General features: G+C 41.4%; 1 protein-coding gene across 3 annotated transcripts in view; it reads left to right on the forward strand.

Moving 5' to 3' along the window:
• DHX35 (DEAH-box helicase 35) overlaps positions 1-16,354 on the forward strand; it is a 92,936-nt gene that overhangs the window by 54,715 nt on the left and 21,867 nt on the right. For all 3 annotated transcript variants that reach the window (XM_010591682.3, XM_064276081.1, XM_064276080.1), the window contains 4 exons: positions 10,789-10,884; positions 12,013-12,107; positions 14,432-14,509; positions 16,033-16,162. In XM_010591682.3, the coding sequence (XP_010589984.2) occupies positions 10,789-10,884; positions 12,013-12,107; positions 14,432-14,509; positions 16,033-16,162 (399 nt within the window). The remainder of the gene's footprint in view (positions 1-10,788; positions 10,885-12,012; positions 12,108-14,431; positions 14,510-16,032; positions 16,163-16,354) is intronic.

The following is a 16,354-nucleotide window of genomic DNA, read 5'->3' on the forward strand; positions in this document are numbered from 1 at the left end:
TTATGAAATGTTTCACAGATTCCTCACTGTTCTTTATCGATGCGTAGTATTCCATTGTGTGAAGGTACCATAATTTATTTATCCATTCATCCGCTGATGGGTACCTTGGTTGCTTCCATGTTTTTGCTATTGTAAACAGTGCTGCAATAAACATGGGTGTGCATATATCTGTTCATGTAAAGGCTCTTATTTCTCTAGGATATATTCCGAGGAGTGGGATTGCTGGATCATATGGTAGTTCTATTTCTAGCTTTTTAAGGAAGTCCCAAATCGATTTCCAAAGCGGTTGTACCATTTTACTTTCCCACCAGCAGTGTATAAGTGTTCCAATCTCTCCACAGCCTCTCCAACATTTATTATTTTGTGTTTTTTGGATTACTGCCAGCCTTTTGGAGTGAGATGAAATCTCATTGTAGTTTTGATCTGCATTTCTCTAATGGCTAATAATTGTGAACATTTCCTCATGTATCCGTTAGCCACCTGAATGTCTTCTTTAGTGAAGTGTCTATTCATGTCTTTGGAAGCAACTTTTTTTTTTTTTTTTCCCCATAAACCCAAGTATATTCCACTTTAATCAACAAGTCAGTATACATTGAGCTAGAGAGTTACATGACATGAACTTGCCTCATGGAGCTCTTGGTCTCCTTAAGAAAACAACTCTGATACACAAAGAGAAGTCTAGGATAGATAATCTGTAAAGTCATTTTCAGTCTTAACTCTCTATGACAATTCAAGACTAAATTAGATGTTCTGCCTGCATGTATAGTAAGACTTCAGAATCAGAAAAGTTAGGGCAGGAATACAGCGCACACAGAGTTAACTGAAGGAAAATGAGCTAATAAACCCTAGGGAGTCAACCATGTTGCAGTATAAAGCATTCCCTTGGCTTTCAAAGTAAAAATTGGTTTAATAATGCAATAAATGAAGTAATATGAAAGCTGAGGGCCAATATTAGTCAGTCAAAACCTGCTAGCAATCGAATGAACATGACCTTTTTTTAAAAACCATTTGCATGAGCAGATAACCATTTTCATTAATGAAGTCAATATAATACAGAAATGTTTAAATTTAACAATTTTTTTAAAAATAATTTTTATTATGCTTTAAGTGAAAGTTTACAAATCAAGTCAGTCTGTCACATATAAGCTTATGTACACCTTATTACATACTCCCATTTACTCTCCCCCTAATGAGTCAGCCCGCTCCCTTCTTCCAGTCTCTCCTTTCGTGACTGCTTTGCCAGTTTCTAACCCTTTCTACCCTCCCATCTCCCCTTCAGACAGGAGATGCCAGTACAGTCTCAAGTGTCTACCTGAGACAAGTAGCTCACTCTTCACCAGCATCTCTCTCCAACCCATTGTCCAGTCCCTTCCCTGTCTGATGAGTAGTCTTCGGGAATGGTTCCTGTCCTGGGCCAACAGAAGGTTTGGGGACCATGACTGCTGGGATTCTTCTAGTCTCAGTCAGACCATTAAGTCTGGTCTTTTTATGAGAATTTGGGGTCTGCATCCCACTGTTCTGCTCCCTCAGGATTTCTCTGTTGTGCTCCCTATCAGGGCACTCATCGGTTGTGGCTGGGCACCATCTAGTTCTTCTGGTCTCAGGATGATGTAAGTCTCTAGTTCATGTGGCCCTTTCTATCTCGGGCTCAGAGTTATCATGTGACCTTGGTGTTCTTCATTCTCCTTTGATCCAGGTGGGTCGAGACTAATTGATACATCTTAGATGGCCGCTTGTCAGCATTTAAGTTCAAAGTGGGATGCGGAATGTTATCATAATAGAGTTTATTATGCCAATCGACTTAGAAGTCCCCTTAAGCCATAGTCCCTAAACCCCCACCCTTGCTCTGCTGACCTTCGAAGCATTCAGTTTATCCTGGAAACTTCTTTCCTTTTGGTCCAGTCCAGTTGAGCTGACCTTCCCTGTATTGAGTATTGTCCTTCCCTTCACCTAAAGTAGTTCTTATCTACTAACTAATCAGTAAATAACCCTTTCCCACCCTCCCTCCCTCCCCCTTCTTGTAACCACAAAAGAATGTGTTCTTCTCAGTTTATGCTATTTCTCAAGAACTTATAATAGTGGTCTTATACAGTATTTGTCCTTTTGCCTCTGACTAATTTCACTCAGCATAATGCCTTCCAGGTTCCTCCATGTTATGAAATGTTTCACAGATTCGTCAATGTTCTTTATCGATGCGTAGTATTCCATTGTGTGAATATACCATAATTTATTTAACCATTCATCCATTGATGGACACCTTGGTTGCTTCCAGCTTTTTGCTGTTGTAAACAGTGCTGCAATAAACATGGGTGTGCATATATCTGTTCGTGTGAAGGCTCTTACTTCTCTAGGGTATATTCCGAGGGGTGGGATTTCTGGGTTGTATGGTAGTTCTATTTCTAACTTTTTAAGAAAACGCCAGATAGGTTTCCAAAGCGGTTGTACCATTTTACATTCCCACCAGCAGTGTATAAGAGTTCCAATCTCTCTGCAGCCCCTCCAACATTTATTATTTTGTGTTTTTTGGATTAATGCCAGCCTTGTTGGAGTGAGATAGAATCTCATCATAGTTTTAATTTGCATTTCTCTAGTGGCTAATGATCGAGAGCATTTTCTCATGTGTCTGTTAGCTGCCTGAATATCTTCTTAAGTGAAGTGCGTGCTCATATCTTTTGCCCACTTCTTGATTGGGTTGTTTTGTCTTTTTGTGGTTGAGTTTTGACAGAATCATATAGATTTTAGAGATCAGGCGCTGGTCGGAGATGTCATAGCTGAAAATTTTTTCCCAATCTGTAGGTGGTCTTTTTACTCTTTTGGTGAAGTCTTTAGATGAGCATAGGTGTTTGATTTTTAGGAGCTCCCAGTTATCGGGTTTCTCTTCGTCATTTTTAGTAATGTTTTGTATTCTGTTTATGCCTTGTATTAGGGCACCTAACGTTGTCCCTATTTTTTCTTCCATGATCTTTATTGTTTTAGTCTTTATGTTTAGGTCTTTGATCCACTTGGAGCTAGTTTCTGTGCATGGTGTGAGGTATGGGCCCTGGTTCATTTTTTTGCAAATGGATATCCAGTTACGCCAGCACCATTTGTTAAAAAGACTATCTTTTCCCCAATTAACTGACACTGGGCCTTTGTCAAATATCAGCTGCTCATATGTGGATGGATTTATATCTGGGTTCTCAATTTTGTTCCATTGGTCTATGTGCCTGTCGTTGTACCAGTACCAGGCTGTTTTGACTACTGTGGCTGTATAATAGGTTCTAAAATCCGGTAGAGTGAGGCCTCACACTTTCTTTTTCAGTAATGCTTTACTTATCTGGGGCTTCTTTCCCTTCCATATGAAGTTGGTGATTTGTTTCTCCAACACTTTAAAAAATGTTATTGGAATTTGGATCAGAAGTGCATTGTATGTATAAATGGCTTTTGGTAGAATAGACATTTTTACTATGTTAAGTCTTCGTATCCATGAGCAAGGTATGTTTTTCCACTTAAGTAGGTCCCTTTTAGTTTCTTGCACTAGTACTTTGTAGTTTTCTTTGTATAGGTCTTTTACATCTTTGGTTAGATTTATTCCTAAGTATTTTATCTTCTTGGGGGCTACTGTGAATGGTTCCTCTTTGATGTTCTTTTTATTGATGTAGAGGAATCCAAGTGATTTTTGTATGTTTATCTTGTAACCTCAGACTCTGCTGAACTCTTCTATTAGTTTCAGTAGTTTTCTGGAGGATTCCTTAGGGTTTTCTGTGTATAAGATCATGTCATCTGCAAATAGAGATAATTTTACTTCTTCCTTACCAATCCGGATGCCCTTTATCTCTTTGTCTAGCCTAATTGCTCTGGCTAGGACCTCTAGTACAATGTTGAATAAGAGCGGTGATAAAGGGCATCCTTGTCTGGTTCCCGTTCTCAAGGGATATGCTTTTAGGCTCTCTCCATTTAGAATGATGTTGGCTGTTGGCTTTGTATAGATGCCCTTCATTATGTTGAGGAATTTTCCTTCAATTCCTATTTTGCTGAGAGTTTTTATCATGAATGGGTGTTGGACTTTGTCAAATGCCTTTTCTACATCAATTGATAAGGTCATGTGGTTTTTGTCTTTTGTTTTATTTATGTGGTGGATTACATTAACTGTTTTTCTAATATTAGACCAACCTTGCATAAACCTTGCATACCTGGTATAAATCCCACTTGGTCGTGGTGCAGTATTTTTTTGATATGTTGAATTCTATTGGCTAGAATTTTGTTGAGGATTTTTGCATCTATGTTCATGAGGGATATAGGTCTGTAATTTTCTTTTTTTGTGGTGTCTTTACCTGGATTTGGTATCAGGTATATGGTGGCTTCATAGAATGATTTAGGTAGTATTCCATCATTTTCTATGCTTTGAAATACCTTTAGTAGTAGTGGTGTTAACTGTTCTCTGAAAGATTGGTAGGACTCTGCAGTGAGGCCATCCAGGCCAGGGCTTTTTTTTTGTTGGGAGTTTTTTGGTTACCTTTTCAATCTCTTTTTTTGTTATGGGTCTATTTAGTTGTTCTACTTCTGATTGTGTTAGTTTAGGTAGGTAGTGTTTTTCTAGGAATTCATCATTTCTTCTAGGTTTGCAAATTTGTTAAGAGTACAATTTTTCGTAATAATCTGATATGATTCTTTTAATTTCAGTTGGGTCTGTTGTGATATGGCCCATCTCGTCTCTTATTTGGGTTATTTGTTTCCTTTCCTGTATTTCTTCAGTCAGTCTGGCCAATGGTTTATCAATTTTGTTAATTTTTTCAGAGAACCAGCTTTTGGCTTTGTTAATTCTTTCAATTGTTTTTCTGTTCTCTAATTCATTTAGTTCAGCTCTAATTTTTATTATTTGTTTTCTTCTGGTGCCTGATGAAATCTTTTGTTGCTCGCTTTCTATTTGTTCAAGATGTAGGGACAGTTCTCTGATTTTGGCACTTTCTTCTTTTTGTATGTGTGCATTTATCGATATAAATTGGCCTCTGAGCACTGCTTTTGCTGTGTCCCAGAGGTTTTGATAGGAAGTGTTTTCATTCTCGTTGCATTCTATGAATTTCTTTATTGCCTCCTTAATGTCTTCTATAACCCAGTCTTTTTTCAGGAGGGTATTGTTCAGTTTCCAAGTATTTGATTTCTTTTCCCTGACATTTCTGTTACTGATTTCCACTTTTATGGCCTTATGGTCTCAGGAGATGCTTTGTAATATTTCGATGTTTTGGATTCTGCAAAGGTTTGCTTTATGACCTAATATGTGATCTATTCTAGAGAATGTTCCATGTGCACTAGGAAAAAGAGTATACTTTGCAGCAGTTGGGTGGAGTGTTCTGTATAGGTCTATGAGGTCAAGCTGGTTGATTGTAGCAATTAGGTCTTCCATGTCTCTATTGGGCTTCTTACTGGGAGTCCTATCCTTCTCCGAAAGTGGTGTGTTGATGTCTCCTACTATAATTGTGGAGGTGTCTATCTCACTTTTCAGTTCTGTTAAAGTTTGTTTTATGTATCTTACAGCCCTGTCATTGGGTGCATAAATATTTAATATGGTTATGTCTTCCTGATCAGTTGTCCCTTTAATCATTATGTAGTGTCCTTCTTTATCCTTTGTGGTGGATTTAACTTTAAGGTCTGTTTTGTCAGAAATTAATATTGCTACTTCTGCTCTTTTTTGCTTATTGTTTGCTTGATATATTTTTTTCCATCCTTTGAGTTTTAGTTTGTTTGTGTCTCTAAGTCTAAGGTGTGTCTCTTGTAGGTAGCATATAGACGGATCGTGTTTCTTTATCCAGACTAAGACTCTCTGTCTCTTTATTGGTGCATTTAGTCCATTTACATTCAGCGTAATTATAGATAAGTATGTGTTTAGTGCTGTCATTTTGATGCCTTTTTGTGTCTGTTGTTGACAATTTCATTTTTCCACTTTTTGTACTGAGACGTTTTTCTTTGTAAATTGTGTGTTCCTGATTTTCATAGTAGTAGAATTTATGTTTGCTGAGTCGTTATGTTTTTCTTGGTTTTTATTTTGAGTTATGGAATTGTTAGACCACTTTGTGGTTACCTTAATGTTTACCCCTATTTTTCTAAGTGAAAACCTAACTTGTATCGTCCTATATCGCCTTGTTTTCCTCTCCATATGGCAGTTCTATGCCTCCTGTATTTAGTCCCTCTTTTTGATTATTGTGATCTTTTACGTAATGACTTCAATGATTCCATCTTTTGAGCATTTTTTTCTTTTTAAAATTAATCTTAATTTGTTTTTGTGATTTCCTTATTTGAGTTGATATCAGGATGTTCTGTTCTGTGACCTTGTGTTGTGTTGTTATCTGATGTTATTGATTTTCTGACCAAACAATTTCCTTTAGTATTTCTTGTAGCTTTGGTTTGGTTTTTGCAAATTCTCTAAGCTTGTGTTTATCTGTAAATGTTTTAATTTCACCTTCATATTTGAGAGAGAGTTTTGCTGGATAAACGATCCTTGGCTGGCAGTTTTTCTCCTTCAGTGCTCTACATATGTCATCCCATTGCCTTCTTGACTGCATGGTTTCTGCTGAGTAGTCTGAACTTATTCGTATTGATTCTTCTTTGTAGGAGACCTTTCTTTTATCCCTGGCTGCTTTTAAAATTTTCTCTTTATCTTTGGTTTTGGCAAGTTTGATGATAATATGTCTCGGTGATTTTCTTTTTGGATCAGTCTTATATGGGGTTCGATGAGCATCTTGGATAGATATCCTTTCGTCTTTCATGATGTCAGGGAAGTTTTCTGGCAACAGATCTTCAACCGTTCTCTCTGTATTTTCTGTTATCCCTCCTTGTTCTGGAACTTGAATCACACGCAAGTTATTCTTCTTGATAGAGTCCCACATGATTCTTAGGGTTTCTTCATTTTTTTTTAATTCTTTTATCTGATTTTTCTTTGACTATTTTTTATATTGGCGTCAATTGCTTTATCCTCCAGCTCCCGCACTCTGCATTCCAATTCCTCGATTCTGCTCCTCTGAATTCCTATTGAGTTGTCTAATTCTGTAATTTTACTGTTAATGTTTTAGATTTCTGAATGCTGTCTCTGTGTGGATTCTTGTAGCTTATTATTTTTTCCACTATGTTCTTGAATGATCTTTTTGATTTCTTCAACTGCTTTATCAGTGTGTTCCTTGGCTTTTTCTGTAGATTGCCCTATTTCATTTCTGAGGTCATCCCTGATGTCTTGACGCATTCTGTAAATTAGTTTTTTATATTCTGCATCTGGCAATTCCAGGATTGTATCTTCATTTGGGAAAGATTTTGATTCTTTAATTTGGGGAGTTGTAGAAGCAATCATGGTCTGCTTCTTTATGTGGTTTGATATCGACTGCTGTCTCCGAGCCATCTATAACATATTGTAATGATTTATTTTATATTTGCTCACTGAGTCTTATCTTGTTTTGTTTTCTTTCAGTATACGTAGATGGGCTACTAGATTGTGCTGTCTTGATTGTTGTAGTCTTTGAATCACTTATGTCCTCTTACAAGCTGGTTTGGGCTGTTACAAGAGATATAAGCCTACGAGTCCATTCACTATTCTTGAGTAGAATCTGATTTTGGGTCACCAAGTGTGTGGAATAGACTGTCACCTGTTTGCTTAGAGGAGTAGTGGTGATAGTTGTGTGCACCAGATTCTAGTAGCAGCAGGGGTTCACATTCCAGGGGGGGCAGGATGCTGACAGGCTTCCCCCAAGTGCCAGTGAGGTAGGTGTGTCTCTATTCCTAAAGCACTTTGGTGGGTGGGCTCTGCAGCTGTACCTTAGGTACCCAATGCATGTACCTCTACAGATTGGCAGATGTCACTATCCTCAGACCCCTATGGCAGGAGGTTAGGTGTTTTGGGTGGAGCTTCAGCCCTCAGTTCCCCGTTGTGGGTAAGTGAGGGCTCTGTTTAATAGGTAGAGATATCAGACCTGGGAAACTTGTCTTTCCAGTAATCCACTAAAACAATGACAGTCAGATCACTATCAGAATTGCCTTTGCATTATAATAGCCACCTTGTTCCCTGTAGGGATGAAAGCCCAAGACTGTGGATCTCATGCTTGGCTGGAGCTGGTTCTGTATTTTTAGTCCAATTTCGGGAAGTCAGGGAAGGATTCTTGGTCCCTGGGTTTTTTGTAGCTGCTTCTCTCAGGCCCGGAGAATGCGTTAGGAAAAGACAAGACAGACAAGCAAACAAACAAAAAAACCCCACAGAGCACTTCACTCTCTGGCCCAGAAAATTCCAATGGTAATGAAGCCACCTGGGAAGGGGAGGGGAGGGAGCAGATAGATAGGAGAGAGTAGCACCCCGGAATATAGACAGAGTTACTTATCTTGCTTGGTGAGGACTGTTTTATCTGAGGTTCCTCAGGGGTGTGTAGCCTATGTGCGTTGGCTGGGTCGAGATTGCCCCGGGGGGTCAGGCCCGCATCCGTGCATGTGCTGTCTCAGAAGCCGTGGTCTGTTCCTCCAATCCTGGCCCAGTGCCAAGTTTCCTCAGCTGGGATGCTGCACTCCTGGCTCCAAAACCAGTCACTGCCTCCTGGTGACTTCTCCTGTCAGCCGCGTTGCTACGCTGCCTGCGTGCACTGGCTGGGCTTCCCCCAAGGTCACTTCAGGGGGCTAGGGCTGCGTCCCGTGTTTGCGCCATCTCAGGATGCCGTGCTCAGCTCCCCTGCGCCCAGTCCAAAACCCGGCGCCAAAGTTTCCTTACTGGGGCGCTGGCTCCAGGCTCCGAAAACAGTTGCTGCTTCCCCATGGTTGCTCATTTGTTCTCTCGTTAGCCCCGTTAGTGTGCAGCCTGCTTGCGCTGGCTGAGTCTCTACGGAGGTTACCCCAGGGGGCTAGGGGTTAGGGCTGTGTCCTGTGCCTGCCCAGCCTCAGCAAGCCGCTATCAGCCCTGCCACTCGTCACCAGGGAACCGTGAGGGCTGAAGGCTATGGAGTGGGTCGCGGGTTCCAGAAGCGGTCGCTGGTTCAGGGCGTAGCTTTTCACTCACCTGTCACTCAGGTCAACTCTTTAGATCTGTGTTTGATGGTCAGGGTTCGTAGATTGTCATGTATGTGATCGATTCACTTGTTTTTCCGAGCGTTTGTTGCAAGAGGGATCCGAGGTAGCGTCTACCTAGTCAGCCATCTTGGCCCCGCCTCAACAATTTTTGGAAGCAACCTTTTTGAATGTTTAAATATAATGTGTTGTACCTGTTGTATCACAGGAACAAGAATGTAGATTTAAGTGTTTTTATGTTGTCCAGAATAGTGGTTTGACTCTTACGTGGCTCATTTTCTTTATGACCATAGCACTTTATCATGAAAGCTTTCAAACATACAGAAAAGTTGAAGTAATTTTTACAAACATGACATATAAGCCCAACACCTAGATTCTGCCATTAACATTTTGCTGTCCTACCTTATCACAAGAGTCGTTTTTATTACCACAGAAATGTGGGAGAACCGCTCATTCTTAGAGGTTTTGTCTGAGTGCTAAGGATAATTTCAGTGGCTTTTCAGTGTGAACGCATTTACTAAACAGCACTTACTTTAATTATATTTGTATTTTTGGCTGTAAAATTCTTCAGGGTTACTGGCTAAAAAGCATCTGTGAGGATGGTATACTTTTCTGCATATTTTTTGTATCCAGTTTTGCTTTACTTTTTTTTTATTTTTAACTGTGACCAGGTTCCTCTAAATATTTTTTTAAAGTTTTTATCATTATATATGGCAGATCACATGAGGTTTTCTTTTGAGCTAAGAATGAATAAAAAGAATGAATACTGACTGTTAAGTCTGACGTTTCTGTGATGGGTCAGACGTGGCAGGTGGCAGCTTATTTGATTTCTTTTTTCTTGTTTAACTTATCTTCCTCCTTAGGAATCCTAGCAGGGAGTCGTAGAGGTCACTCATTCCTACCCTTTTCTCCTAAGAATGAGGAACGTGAGGTCCAAATAACCTAAGTGAATTGCCCGATATCACCCAGGCAGCCATTAGTGGACTTGGATCAAGCTTGTGTCTTCCTGTTTCCTTGCTGTTGCTCCATGTGGGTGTGAGGGCCCTGGGGTCAGGAAAATTACTGCAGTGTTTGTTTTAATAAGTAAAACAAAAGACTACATCCTGGGAGTCTTGGGAATCTAATACCTGGACATTGGCAAGTGGTAAAGAGGCAGGGAGGGAAGGTGGGGAATTAGAAATACTTACATTTGAAATTGGAAGGAATCTGCCCAGTTCAGTAAACTGCCCAGGAGGCAGTTGGATAAACAGATCCGATGCTGGCACCGAACAGTGATCTGGGCTAGCATTTAGTTTCAAGTTGCCGACCTTGTGATTGCTCATGTAGTGTGAGCACAGAGAACAGAGAGCAGGGGATACCATCCTGGGGCGTCTGTGGCGTGGAAGGGACTGGACATGGAAGAAGATCTAGGGGACCGAGATGGAGCAGCAAGAGAGGTGGCGGAAAAACAAGAGAGTGGGGAGCAGGGAGGCTGGGCAAGAGGCTGTGGTCAGCAGAGTCAGATGCTACAGGCTGCAGGGCCATTTCCTTATAATTAAAGCCCTTGAATAGAAGTCCCTGTAAGTATCAGTTTTTTTAAATTATGTATTCAGGAGCTCCGGCAGATCCTTCTTTTACTGTAACGGTACCTCGGTGTCAGTTGAGCATGGGAGTGCGTGAATCATCTTTTAAAACCATACCGTTTTTAGCATATGTCACCTTTTTGTCCCTCAGCAGCTGTACATCTTCTTCCACCTTGGTGGCACACACCTCTGATGCTTGGTTTTCTTCTTCCGGCAGGTCTGGACAAAGACTGTCGGCTCACTGAGCCCCTGGGCATGAGGATCGCAGAGTTTCCTTTGAATCCCATGTTTGCAAAAATGCTGCTTGAATCAGGTGGGTGGAGCCCGACAGCTCTCATTGATTTTATTTTGATTATTTTGATTGTCAGAGGACTTTCTCTGAATTCTCTGCACCCTGGGGCAGTGGACACAATAGCAGTGAAGGAGCTTTCATGGAAAGCTGTTGGGTTGGGGAGCGTGGTGGACTTGTGATTCAGGGTCAGTCATTAATTCAGGAAATACATTTGTTTGTTTCCTGTGGGCCCGCCTCTAACACCATCAGATTTTTGTGAGGATTTGAGTTAAGAGATAGACATATAATCTGGAGATCTTAAGTTTAGAAGTCACAATTATCCAGGGAGTATAGTCTGTTTATAGTCTGTTTGTTTTTTTTAAAACCCTTCTGGGGAAGCTAATACTAATTTTTTCTTTTGCCTAACTTCTACAGCAACCGGCAGTCTATGAAAGATATATTTCAGACTAAGCACAGTGAAAGCTAGCTACAGTTGTGCTTTGGAACAACCAGATACCCTTAGCCTTACGCTGAGAACAGGAATCTAAGCGTGGGGCTGGAGGAGTGTATCATTTCTGAGGCAAGATGCTGTAGGGAAGCAGGTCGGAAAGTATAATTTGCTCTGGATGTCTGCTGTTGATTGCTGCAGACTCTCTTCCCTGGTGTTGCCAGCTAGTAGCCCACAGAGTGCTTCCCTCATCTACTTATGTCTGCTTCATAGGGCTTCTAAGGTGAGATGAGCCCTGTTGAAAAGAAAGTCACTAATAGAAGGGAGCAGAGAAGCTGCAGAAGGGACACAGCTCATGTATTTCCTGCCCCTTTCCCTTACTGCCAGGATCCTAAATCCCACATGAGAGAGTAGGGAGTGTGTGTGGAGCTGGGTCAGCTTGGACCTCACCTTGGCTTGTAGCTGGAGTCCCTCAGTGTTACAGCTCCACGGTGGAGTAGCAGCTCTTCAGAGTCCTTCAAGGCTTCCACTCATGTGGCCCACAGATAGGTGGTCCATTTGACAGGGTGGAGTGTTTATATATTAAAAAAACAAAAACAAAAACTATATGTAAGTATATAATCTTAGTTTAAAGTATGATGCAAGGAAAAAATTGGGAAATGTCTTTCACTCCTCATTGACACATTGTATGTTCGAAGTCATACATGCCCTTTGTTTTATAGGAAATTTTGGCTGTTCTCAGGAAATCCTAAGCATTGCGGCCATGATGCAGATCCAGAATGTCTTTGTGATCCCCCCAAACCAGAAGTCGCAGGCAGTAAGTCCAGACTTTTCCCTAAGCTGTCTGTACAGTCTCTTTCGCCATGAGCTTTTCATTAAAACTGTCCCCAGGAGCTGCGCAAATGATACCAGCTCCCATTTTGAGTGTTTACTGTGTACCTAGGAGTCCCTGGGTGGCGCAAATAGTTAAGCACTTGACTACTAGCCAAAAGGTTGGCAGTTCAAACCCATCCAGAGGCACCTCGGAAGATGGGCCTAGTGTTGTGCTTCCTAAAGGTCACAGCTTTGGAAACCCTATGGAGCACAGTTCCACTCTGCACACTTTGGGTTGCCATAAGTTGGAATCAACGCCACAGCAACTACCAACAGCTGTGTACCTGACACTGTGCCAAGCGTTTATGTGCATTGTTTCATTTGATCTTCTCTGTAGTCCTGGGAGGTAGATACTGTTAGGGTACCTGTTGGAGGCAGAGGCACAGAAAGGTCAGGTAATTCATTTCTGGTTCCATAGTCAGAAGTGGCAGAGTTGGCTTTCACAGCCCAGAGCCCCAAATCTTAAGCATTGCATTACTGGTTTCCAGTTTCCCATGACAGAAATTGTCATTCAGGGTTGTCGTTGTTGTTAGGTGCTGTGGAGTTGATTCCAACTCATAGTGACCCTGTGTACAACAGAACGAAACATTGCCCAGGCTCGCACTATCTTCACAATCATTGTTATGTCTGAACCCGTTGTTGCAGACACTGTGTCAGTCCATCTTGTTGAGGGTCTTCCTCTTTTTCGCTGACCCTCTACTTTACAAAGCATGATGTCCTTGTCCAGAGACTGGTGCCACGTGATAACATGTCCAAAGTATGTAAGACGAAGTCTCACTATCCTCCCTTCTAAGGAGCATTCTGGGCGTACTGCTTTCAAGACAGGTTTGTTTGTTCTTCTGGTAATCCGTGGTATATTCAGCATTCTGGCCCACCATAACTCAAAGGCATCAGTTCTTCTTCAGTCTTCCTTCATTCCGGGTAGTCTGGTAGAAACTTTGGTAGGCTCACTAGTGACGAAAGGAGTCAGCTCTGTGTGGGCACAGCAGGCCTATTCTGGGCACTGTGCTATGTCCTGGTGGGGCTGGGGGTGGGTTATTCTGAGCCAAGGAGATGACAGAACCCAGGCTTCAGTGATGACAGGAAAGGGTGAACGCTAGAAAGACTGTGAAGAAAAAGTTATGACTGAAGAGTAGCCTGGAGGGTGAGGTGCACCAATAGAAATAGGTAGGTGGTGAGCTTAAGGTACGAGAAGTGGCAGCCTTGCCCGCTGAGGGGCTGAAGTGGATGCGTACTGAGGAGGTGGGAAGCTTTCTTATGAATTGTTGTCATCTTCCCCGACAGTTGTATGACTATAGATTACAAAGTTTTCCTGCCTCCATGCCCAAACGGCTATGCGCATCTTCTCTGTTCTTTTTTTTTTTTTTTTAACCTTTTTAGGACTCCTACCTGAGGGCAGGCAAACTCATTTTGAAGATGAGAAAAACTGAAGTTCTGGCCGCTCTGTCTAAAGCTGTAACTTTCCCTCCCGCCTTGTATCCCTACTCCCTGCTTGATTTTTCTTCTCTAGCATTTCTTACCACCTAATATGCTATATATTTTGTTATATATTTTGTGTTTGTTGTCTGTCTCCCACCACTGTTTTGTGCCCTGTTATATCCCAGATGCTTAGAACAGTGCCTGGTCTATAGTAGGTGCTTGGTAAACATCTGTTAAGGAATGAATGGAAGGAAAGGAGGAAGGAGGGCTGACTGATTCTGTGATACCTGGTACAAGGAAAAAATCCTGAAGTTAATAATTATATTTGTGTACTTGCATATATATTGTATATACTGCTGCTTGCCATGGGAGCAGATGGCATTGCTTAGGATCTTACAGAAGGAAAATTTAGAAAGGGAACCTGAAAGATTGTGAGCCAGTGGCAGCCCAGGAATATTGGGCATCTACCATGTGCCAGGTAGTCAGCCCCCTGACCTCCTGTAGTGTATATTCTATTGGGGGCTGGGAGGAGTTCTTTTTGAAAGAGATATCAGCTAAACAGAGCTGGGGCGTTTATCTGATACCTCTGCCAGGTACTTACAATAAATAATCTTAATCCTACTGCAGTCTTGGTAGGGAAGTGTGATTTACCAATTTTATAGATACGAAAACTGAGGCCAAGAAAGGCTAAGCACCCAGTCTGAGGTCTTTTGGATATGGCAGAGCTAGAACGGTGCAAACCAGTTCTTTGTGACTCTATAACCCATGGCTGTTTATCATGCAGTGCTATCTCCTGCTACAAGAGGCCCCACAGGAGTCAACTTCTAAACATTGCTTTATTCTTTACAGATTCGACTACACCGAAAATTTGCTGTGGAGGAGGGTGATCATCTCACTATGCTCAACGTGTATGAAGCATTCATCAAAGTAAGCACAGTGACAGCTCAAAGGCACCCTCCACACACTCACCCACTCGAGGGGACCTAGGATCCTCGAAGTTTAGTTCATAAAGGAATGGCCAAAAGACTGTTTTGTTTCCTTGTTAGATTTATTGCCAGCACTTCTCCTCTAATCTGTGTGTTGGGCCTCCTGCCTGGAAGACCTTGAGACTCACTCACTGCTTTTCCTCAGGGCCTGGAGAGGTGCTGTACTAACAGCGGCTTACTGCTTGGCACTTCACAGCACACTCTCCCTCACGGTCCCCCATCCAGCCAGTGGTGTTGAACCGGAGGCAGATTTTGAGTAGGAGGTTCTGTCAAGTAAACACCGCTGAAAGTAACTTGTAGTCTTGGGTTGAATCTTCAGTGCTGTCTGTGGTGAGTTTGGGACTTCACATAGCGACCACTCCCACCAGCTACCTGACAGCCTGTGAGAAGACATTTAGGCGAGGATCCGCATATATTCACAATCCCTACCCATGTTTAACCATAGGTAGTGTTACTTTTTATTGTTCTTAATATTCTAGAAAACTAAGGACAAATAATACAGCTTAAAGCTCTCGCTAAAAATTGCTAGAAAGGGATCTAATAATCAGGCCGTTGAAAAGGAAGAAAAAAACCTGATATAAAGGAAATGTATGAGGGAGAAATTGAATATTTCAGGTTTTCAATGTCTTGTACTCATTTCTTAAATGGTTTTTTAGAAGAGGAGAAATACTACATTTTTGTTTTATCAGGGATTTGAGGAAGATAGTTTAATTAATGAACAGTGTCAGAAAAAAACACTTAACTCTCTTGAGGCTTAGGGGTTAAATCAGTTACAATTCGTTTGTACAAGTACAGTGTCCCCTCTATAGCCAGAAGCTTCCTCTACCAGTGGACCTTTGGTCAGGTGTACATTGCCTTACTCTGTAGTTGCCTACTTGAACAATCCTCTCTGAATTACATTTTCTTATTTAAAACACTTTCCCACTTGGCTTACAGTATAATCTCAGAGGCGGATTCCCACAGTAGTAATTTAATCCAAGACATGACAGTCATACTTAAGAATGCAGAAAACAATTAAGCACTGTTGATGCAAAATCATACTTTAAAGATAAATAATAGTAATATACAAATAATTTCTAAATTGGCAAGTGTCATATTGCTGGTTTATAATCTAATAAAGTGATAAACTCCAGCCCGCCAAGGAAGAACAGCTGATTTACAAAGAACCACAGGGAAGTTAGTGGTTCCTTCTAGTAGTTATTCTCTCACATAGATGGTTAAGATAGGAAAACAACTCTGCTCGTCATTAAGTTCACATTTGCCCTTTTGTGCAGGCGGCGGGACACACAGCCAGTCAGAGGATTGTCTGTGTTGAGAGGTGGGGTAAAAGGGGCCATTATGATCTGAAGATCTCGTCCCATTGAACTCATAAATGGGAGAAGAGAAGATAGTCACCCTCACACTGTGGCCTTAGTTGAGAACATTTCTGTCTTCCTAATTCTCCCTGTTTGGGTTGCTCTCTAGCACAATAAGAGCTCTCAGTGGTGTCAGAAACATTTCCTGAATTACAAGGGTCTTGTCAGAGCTACAACAGTGCGAGAACAATTGAAAAAGCTTCTTGTCAAGTTCCAAGTGCCCAAGAAATCTAGTGAAGGTAAGAATAAACTGCCATAACCAGTAACTTCCCTTTCCTTGCCCTGGTTAGTTCCTTCTTACAGTTCTCTTGCCGGGATGGTATGGGGCACCTAACCATGGCTTCACTTTTTGAATTGCTTGTGTTGATGGGAAGCTGGTGTAAAGTAAGTACATATCAAAGCGAATTTTTTCCAAGGAGGTCCATTTTCGT

The sequence above is a fragment of the Loxodonta africana genome, chromosome 24, assembly GCF_030014295.1.
Source record: "Loxodonta africana isolate mLoxAfr1 chromosome 24, mLoxAfr1.hap2, whole genome shotgun sequence".
NCBI lineage: Eukaryota > Metazoa > Chordata > Mammalia > Proboscidea > Elephantidae > Loxodonta > Loxodonta africana.